Here is a 14,790-nt window from a genome sequence, read left to right on the forward strand (position 1 = left end):
TTTCAAATAATATTTTCCTTATGAAGTTGATTATTATATAATATTTTTTTACATTTATTAAAGCTTAGTGCCATATTAGAAGTATTAAAATAAATAATTAATTATTTCGTTTTTTTTTCTAAAAGATATAAATAATATATTAAGAATCTAAAACTAAAAAAAAAACTCTAAAAATTCTATAAAAATATATCTTTTAATGAATATTAACACATAAATAAAAGGAAGGAAAACAAAAAATATATGAAAACTTAAATTTTTTTAATAAATAACAACAAAAAAGGAAAAAAAATTAAAAAATAAACTTCATTAAAATTATCTGACAAAGGTCTACATTTGTTGAACAAATAATAGTTGAATTTCAATTTAAATTTAATAAGCATGCATAAAAAAAAAAAAATTAAAATAAAATTAAATAAACATAGTATTTTTTTTTTTATTATTATTCTTACAATTTTTTAATTTAAAAGAGTAATATTTAGAAAATCTTATTACTTTATTAATCTTTATAAAGTAAAAAAAAAAATTACAAAATTTCATATAATTATACAAAAATATATGTTAATATATAACAATTATAAAAGGAAAAGAAAAATAATTAAAGGAAAATTATATTACTTTATTACCTTATATACAAATGCACATTACTTTATATTTATACATAAAAGTGTAAATTTATAATTTTTATTTTCTTTTTTTTTAAATTTACATATACTACTGCTTTTACCCAAAAAACTTAATTTTTGCATATTTATATATATATATATATATATATATATATATATATATATATATATGTATATATATATATATTTTTTTTTTTTAATTCATAAGAATTTTATTTTGATTTGCAAAAATTTTTATATTTAAAATATAACCTAAAATTAAAAAAAAAAAAAAAAATTCAACACTTTTTAAAATATTGTATATTTCAATAAAAACGAATATATTATAAATTAAAATATTTTTAATTCTTTACATGTAAAACAAAAAAAAAAAATTTTAAATAAAATTAGTAACTTTTTAAATGAAATTTTTAAAAAAGTTATGTACATTTTCTATTTATATAAATTATATATAAATAAGATATTTTTCTAAATATATTTTACCTTTGTGCTTCTATTTTTTTTTTAACGGTTTTTAATAAAAAAAAAACAAAAAACCAATAGAAATAAAAAAAAAATTTTTTTTAAGTAGTTATATTTGAATGAATGAATAAGTATATTATTATAAAAAATATATAAAAATTAGTATAACATTTTCTTTTTTTTTTCTTTTGCATAGAATATGTTTTAAAGGGAAATAATGGAATTAATATATAAAAAATTAAGCTTTAATTTTTAAAGGTATATTTTTTTGTATGAACATTTTATTTACTAATATATTTTTTTTCTTTTCATTTATTTAAAATGAATAATAATTTTAAAAAAAATGATGATATATTTAGTGAGAAAAAGGTTTTTGAAAATATAATGCCAAATGTAAAGAATAATTTTATGTGTAATAAAGCAACTGATAATATATCAAAGCAAAATATACAAAATATTGAAAATAATAATATAAAAGAAAACGAATGCGATAGTTTTACTTCCTTAAATGATGATTTTAATAAGAAAGATAGCAATGAAAATGATAATATTTTAAATAATTTTAGTATAGAAACTTTATGCATAAATGAAATTAAAAGTTGTGAAGAAAATGATTTATTTGATGACAAAAAGTACACTAATAAAGATGTATTAATATCAATCTTAAGAAAAAATTTAGAATTAAAAATAAAAGATTATAATTTGGTTATGGATACATTAATCAGAACTAAAGAAGAATGTACTCAAAAAAGTGATAATATCAAAAAACTTCAATTAAAACATAATGAATTGGAAAGAGAGTATTTTAATTTGAAGAAAGAAAATGAAAAAATAAATAATGAGAAAAATATGAATTTAGGTAATTTCTCATTTTATAAAAATGAATATAAAGATATAAAATATAAGTTGTTAAGGTTAGAAGATAAGCATAATAGTATGATGGAAAAAAATGAACAACTAAATAAAGAAATTACTAATTTAAAAAATGAGAAATGTAAATTAGAAATAGATAAGAATAATGAAATTGAAAAGTTAAAGCATGAAAATGAAAAATTAAAAAACAAAAATGATCAATTGCTAAATGAGCACTATAATTTATTAGAGAAATATTTGCTTAATGAAAAAAAAATATATAAACTAGAAAGAGAAAAAAAAGAGGAAATATCAAAATTTCAAGAAATTATAGAAAAGGGAGAAGTAATGAAAAGAAATTCTGTTGAAAATTTAAATAAGGTTAAAGATGTTTTATCAAAGTCGTTACTAAAATCAGAAGAAAATGTAAAGAAGTTATTAGTTGTAGAGAAAGAAAGAGATAGTTTAAAAATTAAGAATGAAAATTTCATAAAAAAAAATGAAGAATTAAATGTTAAAATTGATAATTTAAAAAATGCGTTAAAATCACTTGAAAAAAACTTTAGACAAATTATTGAAAAAAATAATGCTATGTTTTCTGTTACACATGAATTCTTACATCAGAATAATAGCAAAATAATTGTACTCAGAAAAAATAATGAAATAAAAGCTATTTGCGACAGTTATAATATAGATAAAAATATATTTGATGATATTAATCATTTTTCAGTACTATACATATATGAGGTGATTCACAGTGAAACACAAGAAGGTTCCAACGAATCTTCAGATTATTATAATGATAATGAAGATTATATTAAAATAAAAAAATCAAAATATAAAAGTTTAAATTATCAATTAAATGAAGCTCAAATAAAAATTATTAATTTATCAAGATCAAACGAAAATTTTGAAAAGTGTTGTGCAAAAGTTAAAAGCTCATTATTAAGTGACGAATTGAATATATATAAAAAACATTACTTCGGAGATCATGAATACTTGTATAACGAAAAAAATTATATTGAAAATATACTACAAGAAAAAATTGAACATGTTAAATTCATAGAGAAAAAATTAGAAGAAAAGGATATGATTATACATAAATTTAAGGAAAATATTTTTAAGTTAAAATTAGAGAAAGAAACTTTAATTAAAGTTATTTACTCTCTTCCCAATATTTCTTCTTTAGCTCACGTTGAAAACAATAATAAAAAATATTCATTAGAAAAAATAGTAGAAAATATTGTGAAAGACTATATATGCAATATGAAAAATAGTAAAATAGAAGAATTAAATGAAAAAACACCATCAAATATTAGTAAAAAATCAATTTTACAAAAAAGTAATAATGAACAAACAAATGAAGATATACCTCCTTTACTTCATAGTTTAAATCCTTTTCGTTGTATACTTGAAAATTTAGGTAAGGCTATCTTGAATATCGAATCGAAACAAATAGAGTACTTTAAAAAAAGTGATTTATTAAATTTCATTGATGATTATATGATAACAATAGATATATTTAATAGAATATCTGCTTATAATAATTTATTTAAAGTAGAAATTTTACTAGAAAATGAATTTAGTTACATTTTAGAGAAATTAAATAGTAATGAGGAAAATAAAACAGAAATAATAATTAAAGAATTAGAAAGGAATAAGAAGAATTACAGTGATGAGGATCTATTTCATTATATAGAAGATAAAAAGATATTAGATAAATATAAACAATTCTATCACGATCATTTTGTTAACATAAATAATATATTTAATACAATTATAAGCTTTAATTTATATAACATTGAGAATAAATATAAAATTATTTATGAGAGGTATTTTAATTTATTTAATTTAAATTTCAGTAATGTTGAGATATCATTTGATTTATTATTAAGGAGATTTAATAAAATATTAAGATTATCTAAATGTTATGAACATATTATTGTTGAAAATAATAAAAAAATATCTGAACTAAATAAAAATGAAATGGAATTATATAAGACTCAGAAAAAATTAGAATATGAAATGGAGTTAATGAAAAAAGAAAAAGAAAATTTAGAAAAAGTTATTACAAAAAATGAAGAAAAAATAAATAAATTTAATGAGAAATATATACTTTTACAGAATGAGTTTCATGAGTATAAAAATAAATACACATTCATTATTGAAGAATTTGAGAATTTAAAGAAAGAAAAATATAATTTGGAACAAGAAATATCTCAGAAAGAACAAAGGAATATTAAGTTAAATGAGCAAAATTGTGAAATTATAAAAAATTACGAAAAGGAAAAGGATTATTTGCAATCGTTATTACAAGAGACAAAAGAAAGTAATAATTATTTAAAAGAAAAATTGGAATCTATTTTAAATAATAATGAAAAATTGAAATATGATTATGATATACGTTTAAATAATTTAAATACTATGTGGTCTGAAGAAAAAGAAAATAATAAAAAAAATGTTTTTAATATAAATAATTTAAAAATTGAAAACAATAATTTATTATTAAAAATCAAAGAATTAGAAAATACAAACAATATAATAAAAGGTGAATTAAATGAAAGAATTAAACAAATCAATGTATTCAGAAGTAATTGTTCTTTTACAATGAAGAATATGAAAAATATTTCGAAATGTTTTAACCCTTATTCTAGTAATAATTATGCATTGAATGAAAATGACACAGAAAAGAATATAGAATATGAGATAAGAGAAAGAAAATTACAAGAAAATATAGCAGATTTAGAAAGGGAAAATTTAAAATTAAAAGGAGAAAAGGAAATATTAATAACTTCTGTTGATACTTGGAAATGCTTTAGTGTAGATAGTAAAGAAGAAATTAGTAGATTAAAAAAGATATGTAATGAACAACTTGAAAAACATAAAGAATTTTTGCTAATAAATCAATCTAATGAAGAAAAATTAAAATATATAAACAATTTGTTAACAACAGAAAAAGATAAATATGAAAAAGATTTAAATGAAACTAAGTCTTCCTTAAATATGAAAATAGAAAAGCTAAATGATAATTTAAAAGAAAAAATCCATGAAATAAAAGTTCTACAATATGATAAAGAAACATTATTAAATAAAATTAGAAATTTTGAGAAGGAAAAAAATGATGAAGATTCCTTAAGAAAAAAAGAAGAAGAATATATAAGTTTATTAAAAAATGATAAGACAAATCTTCAGAAAGAATTAAATGATGTATTAGAAAAATATAATGATGAATTAGATAAAAATAAAAAATTGTCTAATGAACTAGATATACTCATTAGTAAACACAATGAAGAAATGCGATTAATAAATGAGAAATTAAGTAACGTAAAAAAGGATAATGCATACTTAAATGATATATTTCAAAAACAAATAAATTTTAGCGATAATGATTTATTAAAAAATAGACTAGATCAATTAGTTCATTTAAATAAAGATTTAGAATCAGAGTTACAAGAGAATGAAGCTTTAAATGAAAAAATAAAATGTGAGAACATAGAATTAAAGGAAAAATTAAAAATAGAAAAAGAAAAATTTATACAACAACAAAAATATATTATAGAATTGCAAACTAGTATAACTGATAAAAACATGGTTGGCAAAAATGATGAATTTATAAATAGCTTGAAAGCTAATTTTGAAAGTTCAAGATTAGAATTGCAAAAATTACTTAATAAATTTGAAAAAGCGAATTTAAATGAAGAAAAATATATAATGAAAATACAAATTATGGAATCTAAATTAGCAAAAAATGAAAATGAAAAAAAAAAAATTACTGAGCAATTGGAAGATAATAATAAGAATAATTTAATTAACTTTAATAAATTGAAGACTAATTTAGATATACTTACTGAAGAAAATAGAATATTACTGTTAAATAAAGAAGAATATGAAAGGCAAATCGAAGAATTGAAGAGAGATAATCAATTTTTTAATTCTACAAAAAATAACGACTTAAACATAATTGAAAAAGAAAAATTACAGGAACAAGTCTCAGAATATTTAGATAAATTAAATGAAAAAGATAAAGAAATAATTAATTTAAATTTCCAAATAAAAAAATTAACTAATGAAAATTTAGACATGAAAAATAAAATAAATTTAGGTAATGAAAATAATGATAGCAATAATGATATGGAGAATAGAAGAAATAACGAAAATATTTCATTAGAAATATATAAATATATTAATGAAAATATTGACTTAACTGCAGAGTTGGAAAATAAAAATGAACTTATAGATAAATGTAAAGAAGAAATAAAACAAAAAAATGATGAAATAAATAAATTGAATGATCAACTATTGAAATTATCCAAAAGCTGCAACAGATTAAATGAATCTATAATTATTATGGAAAAACATAAAGTGAATATGAATAATCACATAAAAGAAAAAGATGAAATTATTGAGCAATTAAAAAATAATTATAATAATAAACTAGATGATTTACTGAATGATTATTCTTATAAAACAAATACATTTCCTATGATTGAAAAAGCTATAGAATATTCCTCTGATGATATTTTAAAAATGTACAAAAATATACCAACTTTTGACAATGTTGAAATAAATGCAAAAGAAACAGTTAATAATTTATATTCATTATCTTTAGATAAAGACAAAGATGACATTATAATCATTAAGTGTAATATATTAAAACTATTTAAATTAGGTTCATGCTATTTATATATTATAAATAGAAATTTAAAAGAAATTAAAAATTTTAAAAATCAAGTATGTTGCTTAGAACAAAGTATAGAAAGTTTAAATCAACTTATTGATAATTTAAAAGATGAAAATAATAAAAATGAACAAATTAAAGTAAATAATTTAGAAGAGATACTAAAATTAAAAAACAGTTTGAGAAATAATGAAAATTCTATAAAGAATTTAAAAGATGACTTAAAAAAAAATGAAGAAATTAATGAGATAAACTTAAAGAACATTTATAAATATAAAAATTTCATAAACCATTTAGTGAAACAAAGTACTATATTTTGTAAAATATTTAAAAATATTAATGCAAAAAAGAAAATCGATCCATCTATTTTAAATCAGTTAAACAATATGCAAAAATCGTTTAATTTTTATATATATGATTCTTCCATTGAAGAACTAAAAAAAAAAAATAATTTAAATATTAATAATGAATTATCAGAGGAGGATTTGCATAATGTCAAATTATTTGCAGAAAATTTTAATTTAAAAATTGAAAAAGGAGAAACTGATTTCTTTAATAAAAATGAAACAAATGATGATGAAGGCATTTCTTCTTTTCGTAATGATATATTTAAAATAGATTATGAGTCTTTTAGTAGAGTTTCAAATAATGAAGAAAATAATGTACAAAAAAAAAAATATGTAACCAATGAAAATGAATTTATTCAAATTTTATTAAATGAAGACGAATATATGCATGATAAAGAACAAAATGATTTTAATCAAATAGATATTCAATTATGTAAAGGTGAAAATAAAGAGAATGAAGAGTTAAATTCATATGAAATTTATAAAAAAAATGATTTTTCACCTAATCAAGAAAATAATATTTCTAATGAAAAAAATGATTTAAATGAAGGACCTAATGTTTTTATTAACGAAAATAAAGTAAATACAGAAAATAATATCTTCGATGTAGATAATAATACATATACTAAGGGAGATAAAATGTTAGATGAGGAAAATAACTCATATAACAAAAAAAAAAAAGATATGAATATAGAAGATAAAAAAATAGATCAAAAATATAATTTAGAAAAAAATTTAAATGATAATAATGAAGGATTGAAGGATTATTTTATACAAAATCAGTTAGAATGTAAAACAAACAATGAGACCTTGCAGCGTTATGAAGAAAATATATTAGAAAATTTTTATAAGAATGATGAATTAATTCAAAAGAAATCAAAAGATAACGATAAAGATATATTAAATGTTGATGTTAATATAGTAAATAGTAGTATTCATTTAGCAAATGACAATAATAATGTAATGAGCAACGAAACTAATTTAAGAATAAATAACGATGATAATATAATAGATAATGGGGAACATATAGTGAATAACAATGATAATTTAATAGATAAAAACAATGAAATAATAAGTATAAATAATAATTTATGTGAAGAATCTAATTATTATAACATAAAAGAAAGTAATGAACATCAAAAGAAAGGAATGCTAAATGGGGACAATGATAAGAAAATAGATAATAAATATTTGAATGAAAATGTTACTTCAACTTCTCATGAAAAAAAAAATAGTTATAATGTTATAAATACTAATGAAAAGCATATCAATGATTCTGAATATAATCACAATTCAAAAGAAAATGAAAAAAATAATAATATTATTTTAGAAAATTTTAATAAAGGAAAATATGCAAGTGATGTTGAAAATTTTGAAGGTACTAACACAATAGAGAATTCATACAACCAAAACGAAAATGAAAAAAATAGTAAGAAAAATAAAATTGAAATTTATGAAAATTTCAATGATACATATATTATGCAAAATAATAGCAATACTAACAACAATTCATATAGCTCTCATGTGTCTGAATATAATTATGATACATATAAAAAAGTTTATGAAGAAAATAATAGAATAGAAAAAAAAAGAAAATATTATTCTGACTCGGAAATAGTAAAATTAGATTTTTATTCACCAACAGTCGGCCTGTCAAAAAAAATAAAAAAAATTCATAATATTTATACTGATAACGAAGAAAGTGAAAATGAATTTAAAAATAAAAACAAAGAAAATAATGAAAATGAAGATCATAACAAAGAAAAAAATCAAGGAAATAATAATAATTTTAAGAGTTTAAACTATGATAAAGACGTTATGACTTATGAAGAACAAACAGTTCTAAATAATATAAAAGGAAGTAATAATTATAGCAATTATTATGAAGAAAGAACTAACAAAGACATTAATGAAAATGAAGAAAAAATGGAAAATTATGAAGTATGTGAAAGTGAAAATAATGAAAATGAAAGTAATAAAAGTTGTTATATTATTTCATCTGATGAAGAATGTGAAAAAAATGATTATTCTAAAACATCAGAAGACGAAGAAGGTGAAGAAGAAGTTGAAGAAGATGATGATGAAGTAAATGAAAGAACACAAGAAGATTATGAAGAAGATAATACAAAAGAAATAGAAATTGAAAAAGAAGATGAAAATGAGGAAGATAATGAAGAAGAAATGGAAGAATATGGAGATAATTCTAAAGAAGCAGAAGCTGATGATGAAGAAGATGAAGAAGAAGAGGAAGAAGAAAACGGAGATGGAGAAAACGAAGAAGATATTGAAGAAGAGGAATATGAAGAAGATAATACTAAGGAAGTAGGAGAAAACGAGGTAGAAGAAGAAAATGAAGATGAAGAATATGAAGATGAGGAAAATAGTAAAGAATTAGATGAAGAAAAAGAAAGTGATGAAAATGAAGATGATGAATATGAGATTAAAGAAAATGATTACGAAGAACAAGAAGAGAATATAATTTACAATAATCAAAAGATGTCTAACTTAGATAATACACAAAACATTTTTAATATAAATAGTAATGATGCTGTAGATATAGACAATAAATATAACGTAAATGTAAATAATGATCTTCCTGGTTATGGAAATTCTAATAAAAAAAATAATATTATTAATGATTTTAACTTTTTCATACCCTCAAATAAAAATATTGCAAATGAAAACAAATCATTTAATGCTAAAGGAGAAAATTCAGATGCTATTAGTATCGTGTCATCAAATGAAGAGAATGAAATATTTTATGAAAATGAAAAAGGGAATATAGAAGACACTATTGAAAAAAATAATTTGAGCAATCAAGAAAATTTTAATAACAAAGAAAATCCAAGTGAATTGAATTTTGAAGAATAATTACATAGCATTGATAATAAAAACTCAGATTAATGATATTATAATTATATGTGTGAAATTTGTTTATTGTTAATAATTATTAACTTTTTTAGTTTTTAAATCTGATATTTTCATTATATACACTTTTTTTTTTTTTTTATAATAGTTATATATAACTTATTATAATTTTCACTTAATTATGATTGCTGTTCTATCATAAATACTCATAAATTGCTATTATTAAAATTATCATAATCATATGTTGAGCTGTTACTTTATTATATTTTTCTTAAAATAATTCGAATTATAAATAAATATAATTTTTCTTTTTTTTTTCATTATTATTATTACTAGCATCTATGTATTACGTTTCCATTTTATTTAGTTTTAATTTAATTTTTAATTATTTTTAACTTTTCTCAAAAAACAACTTATTCTCTATAATGAAATTCAATTAATAAAAAATACCTAATAAATAAATTTTATAAAAAAAAAAAAATTTAGCAATTTCCTTTAGCTTTTTTTTTAAAAATAAAGATTTACTTTTGAAATATAATAGTAGATAAAAATAACAATAAAACATTTAAAATTTATTCTTAATATTTTTAAAAAAACATATAAAAAATTTTATTTAAAAAGTGTTTATTGAATATAATAAAGAAAAATATAATATCTATTTAAAACTAAACATTTAAAAAAAAACAAAATTATTTCATTTCTAAAATGTTACTAGCTTTGTGATACATTTTTTTTTTTTTTTTTTTTTTTTGTGTCTTTTCTCTTTATAAAATTTCTAAATTTACAAAAAAAATTATGAACTTGAAATATAAAAAAAAGGAATTGTTTAATTTTTAGTTCTTTTCTAAATTTATTACTCATGCAAAAGAAAAAAAAAAAAAAAAAAATGTACTATGTTTAGTAGTATAATAATATTTGTATAAAATTCCTAATGTGTAAAAGAAGAAAAAAAAAATGAAACTACAATAAAATTTGTATATTGCATTTTAATTTTAATTTTTGCTAAAAAATTTAACGAAAACATTTAAATAAAAACAAATTTAAATTTTCCTAATTAACCAATTTTGTAAAAATAAATGAAAGAACATAAAATGAGTATCAAGGGCATCTGGATTATTTTTTTCAAGTTACATATCCTTCTACAAGTCATAAAAATATAAATAAATAATTAAAAAAAAATAATATCATAATCTTTAAATTCTTAAATGTTATTCAATATAATTAACAAAATGGGAGATTAAACTTTTTATATAAAGTTCAAATAGCTCAATTCTTTTAAATAGTTTTTATAAATGCGCGTTTTTTCATTTGATTACTTAAAATATTTTCTTGATAAAAATTTTAAAAAAAAATAAATTCTAAGTAATTAAAATTATATATGAATACTAAAAATAGAAATTAATATATATATTAATTTCTATTTCTAAGAATGTTAAAGTAATAATTAAAAAAAATAAATAAATTTAAATAAAAAAAGTGAAATAAAAATATTTAGTTCAATAATATAATAAAAACATTATCTCTCTTTATAATTAAAAAAAATACATCGAAATATTTCAATATTTTTAGAAATTTTATATTTAGAAACAAAGAGTTTTTTTTAAATTTTAAAAGAATTTTTAATAGCTGCAATGTCTTTTAATACTTTTAAATAAAAAATATTATTTATTCAGGATTTTCAGTTGAAAGCTGCATATAAAAATGCTATTCATTTTACTTCATTTTTTTTTTTTTTTCATATATATATCAAAATGTTATAAATTGAAAATAATATCTTCATATAATTTTTATATAAAATTAATGAATAATCAGTATAGAAAAATTAATATCCAAAAAATTATATAAAGTATTTTATATAAGTGAAGAATTACTATTAATTTTTTAAAATATGAATTATTGATACAATTTAAGAAATAAACTATAGTTAATTTTTTTTTAATGAAAAAATTTATTACATTATTATATATAAATTATAAATATAAGCTTTTATACAGCATTTTCATTATAATATAGATAAGTTAATATTTTTAAGGAAAATAGAAATAATGATCTTTTATTTTTTGTTTTTTTTATGATAAAAAAAATAAACGTAATCATATTTATTTTTGGTAAAAAAAAACTATTAAGAAACAACAATAAACTATTCAGTACTATATTTAAAATTAATTATATAAAAAAAAAAAAATAGCTAATTAATAATAAAGAAATTTTCCTAATTTCAGATACATAAAGAAGGTTATTTTAAAAATTCTCATCTTTACTCCTTATTAATTATCATAATCAATGATGTGTATATATGAAAAATACTTTTTAATTACATATAATTAATATACTGAATTCATATTACGCACATTTTAAGTACTTTTCATATAAAATATTAAATGAATACAATTTTTAAATGCATAATACTAAGATTTTGCATATAAATATTTTTCGATTTTCAAAAGCTTCGTAATCAAAACAAAAATTAACTAGAAATAAATTTTAAAATGATAATAATCTTAATTTTAATTCTACAATAATCACATATTCTTATAAATATTTCAATTTTATTTTCAAAAGATATATTATTAAAAAAAGTTGCAATTTATTATTCTTCATAATTTAAAGATACTGAAAAAATTACATATAAATTATATGTATTTTTTTAATCCATTCAAAGAAAATTTTTTAAATATATACATAAAAAAAACAAAAAAAAAAAAAAAAAAAAAATTCAAAAAGTTCAACATTGCTATGATATAGATTTTAATTACAATATATAAAAAATGTAATTTACAAAAGAATATAAAATTAAATATAAAAAAGTTCCCAATAACATGATTTATTATCTCATAAAAAAAAAAAAAATTTTTCAATTTTACTAAATGGATTTGATTTTTATGCAATAAAAAGAAAAAAGAGATATATTACAAAATAAGTAGAATCAATATTTGAATCATAATGTAAAAAGACATTTAATATTAATGAAGAATTTTTCTAAGTTTAATTAGTCATATTTGAAATAGAAAAATTTTTTTTTTTTAGTATTCCTTTTTTTTTTTTTTGTACTTTTAAATTATTTTAATTATAAAATTTTATTTCTAAAGCGAGTTTAAAATGTTAAAAAAAAAAGAAAAAAGCAAAAAAAAAAAAGCACCTTGTAAATTAAATGACGAATACTTCAAATAGTAATATCTCTTTTTAATTTTTGATATTTTTAATTTTAACATATTTTTACGTTCATATATATGCACATTAGGTTATTAATATAAAATTAGTATGTTTATGTAAAAGTATATATATGTATCATATATAAATACATGTATCTTTTTAAGCGTTGCATGCACATTGAATTATTTATTCCAACTACATATTTTACATCAAACACATTAAAAAAAAATTAATGTTATATATATAAGCACATGTATCATGATCATTTTATGAAGTATTTAATAAAAATTTTAATTTTTGTAAAATTTTATATGTCACTATTCATACATAAAATGTTTTCATAAAAATTTATATATATATATATATTTATACAATGATCTTGAAATTGCATATAACATTTTTTAAGTAAATTTAAATTTACATTTTTTTTTGTTTTCTATTTTCTTTAGAGAAGAATATGTAATGCATATATGTATATATACATATATATACACTTGTTCGTTAATTGAAGATATATATGTTATTTGGCAATTTACAATGTAATGATTAACTTATATATATATATATATATACTATACATACATAAATATATATTTAAATGTATACATAAACTAATATATGAATATACAAATGTATGCTTACACATATATATATATTATAGTGAATTATATATAAGAAACAAATTTGATATATGACTAAAATATTTTAACAAAATTTTGCATTGCTATTATTTTTTCTTTTCGTTAACATCTATTAGAAAGTAAAAAGAAAAATAGAAATGGGCATAATAAAAATTTGTGCTCCATTTAAAGAGTTAACAAATTGATTTAATTCAAGTATAATGCATAAAATATAACTTCATTTGTTTATGTATTTAAACATAATTATTTATATATATGCACCTAGTTTATAATTTTGCTTAATTATATATTATAAAGCTATTTAAGCGTTGCTTATCATCAAATACATTAAATTGCACAATAGTTAGTAATAGAATGTTTTGATAAAAAAAAAAAGCACCAATTTTTTTATTTTATTTTTTTTTTTTTTTACATATTTAATAAGAAAGGTAAAGTAAATAAACATATAAAAAAAAATTATAAAATATATATATGTATATATATATATATATATATTTGTGAATATATAAGAGGAAATTGTAAATATACAAAGCATATTTTATTATATTTTAATCATTTTTTTCATTTGTAATATACTTTTTTTTTTTAGCCTTATTTTATATATATTTTTCTTATCAGCATATATATATGTAAAACGATACATTATTTTGTTGCATCACCTTTTTTTAAATTTTTAAAGAGAGAGACGAAAGAGAAATAGTGGCATATAAACTTTTCTTTAATTGAATAATTTTAAAAAAAAAAATAAGAAAAAATAAAGCAAATAACTGCATTATATATTAAAAGGCACAAAAAAAAAAAAAAATCATAAATAAAACATTTTGGAAATATATGTATATATATATGTATATTGTATATATTTATATATATTAATAAATGTATGTGCATAAAAAAAAAATATATATATAATGTATATAAAATAGAAAATACTTATATATGGAAACATAACAATTAATAATTATTAAAAAATATATATATATATATTAAATAAAATGATATGATGTATTATTAATATATAAAAAGTTATAAAATTAACAATATATTAAAAATAGTTCACTATTTGAAAAGAAACATTTCCTTAAAAAAAAAAAAAAAAAGCACATTAAGTTAAATAGTTGTTTATTAACATAAAAAAAAAAAAAAAGGGATATTATAAAATAGTTTCT

At 17.6% G+C, this 14,790-nt stretch overlaps 1 protein-coding gene across 1 annotated transcript; it reads left to right on the forward strand.

Annotated features, from left to right (window-relative positions):
* Nucleotides 1-1,406: 1,406 nt before the first annotated feature.
* PRELSG_0820800 (conserved Plasmodium protein, unknown function) lies at nt 1,407-9,833 on the forward strand (the record flags this gene model as incomplete). The annotated part of the gene is made up of 1 exon (XM_028676282.1): nt 1,407-9,833. The coding sequence occupies one exon, from the start codon at nt 1,407-1,409 to the stop codon at nt 9,831-9,833; it is 8,427 nt and encodes a 2,808-aa protein (XP_028532787.1).
* Between the last annotated feature and the right edge of the window lie 4,957 nt (nt 9,834-14,790).

The sequence above is a fragment of the Plasmodium relictum genome (assembly GCF_900005765.1).
Source record: "Plasmodium relictum strain SGS1 genome assembly, chromosome: 8".
Lineage (NCBI taxonomy): Eukaryota > Apicomplexa > Aconoidasida > Haemosporida > Plasmodiidae > Plasmodium > Plasmodium relictum.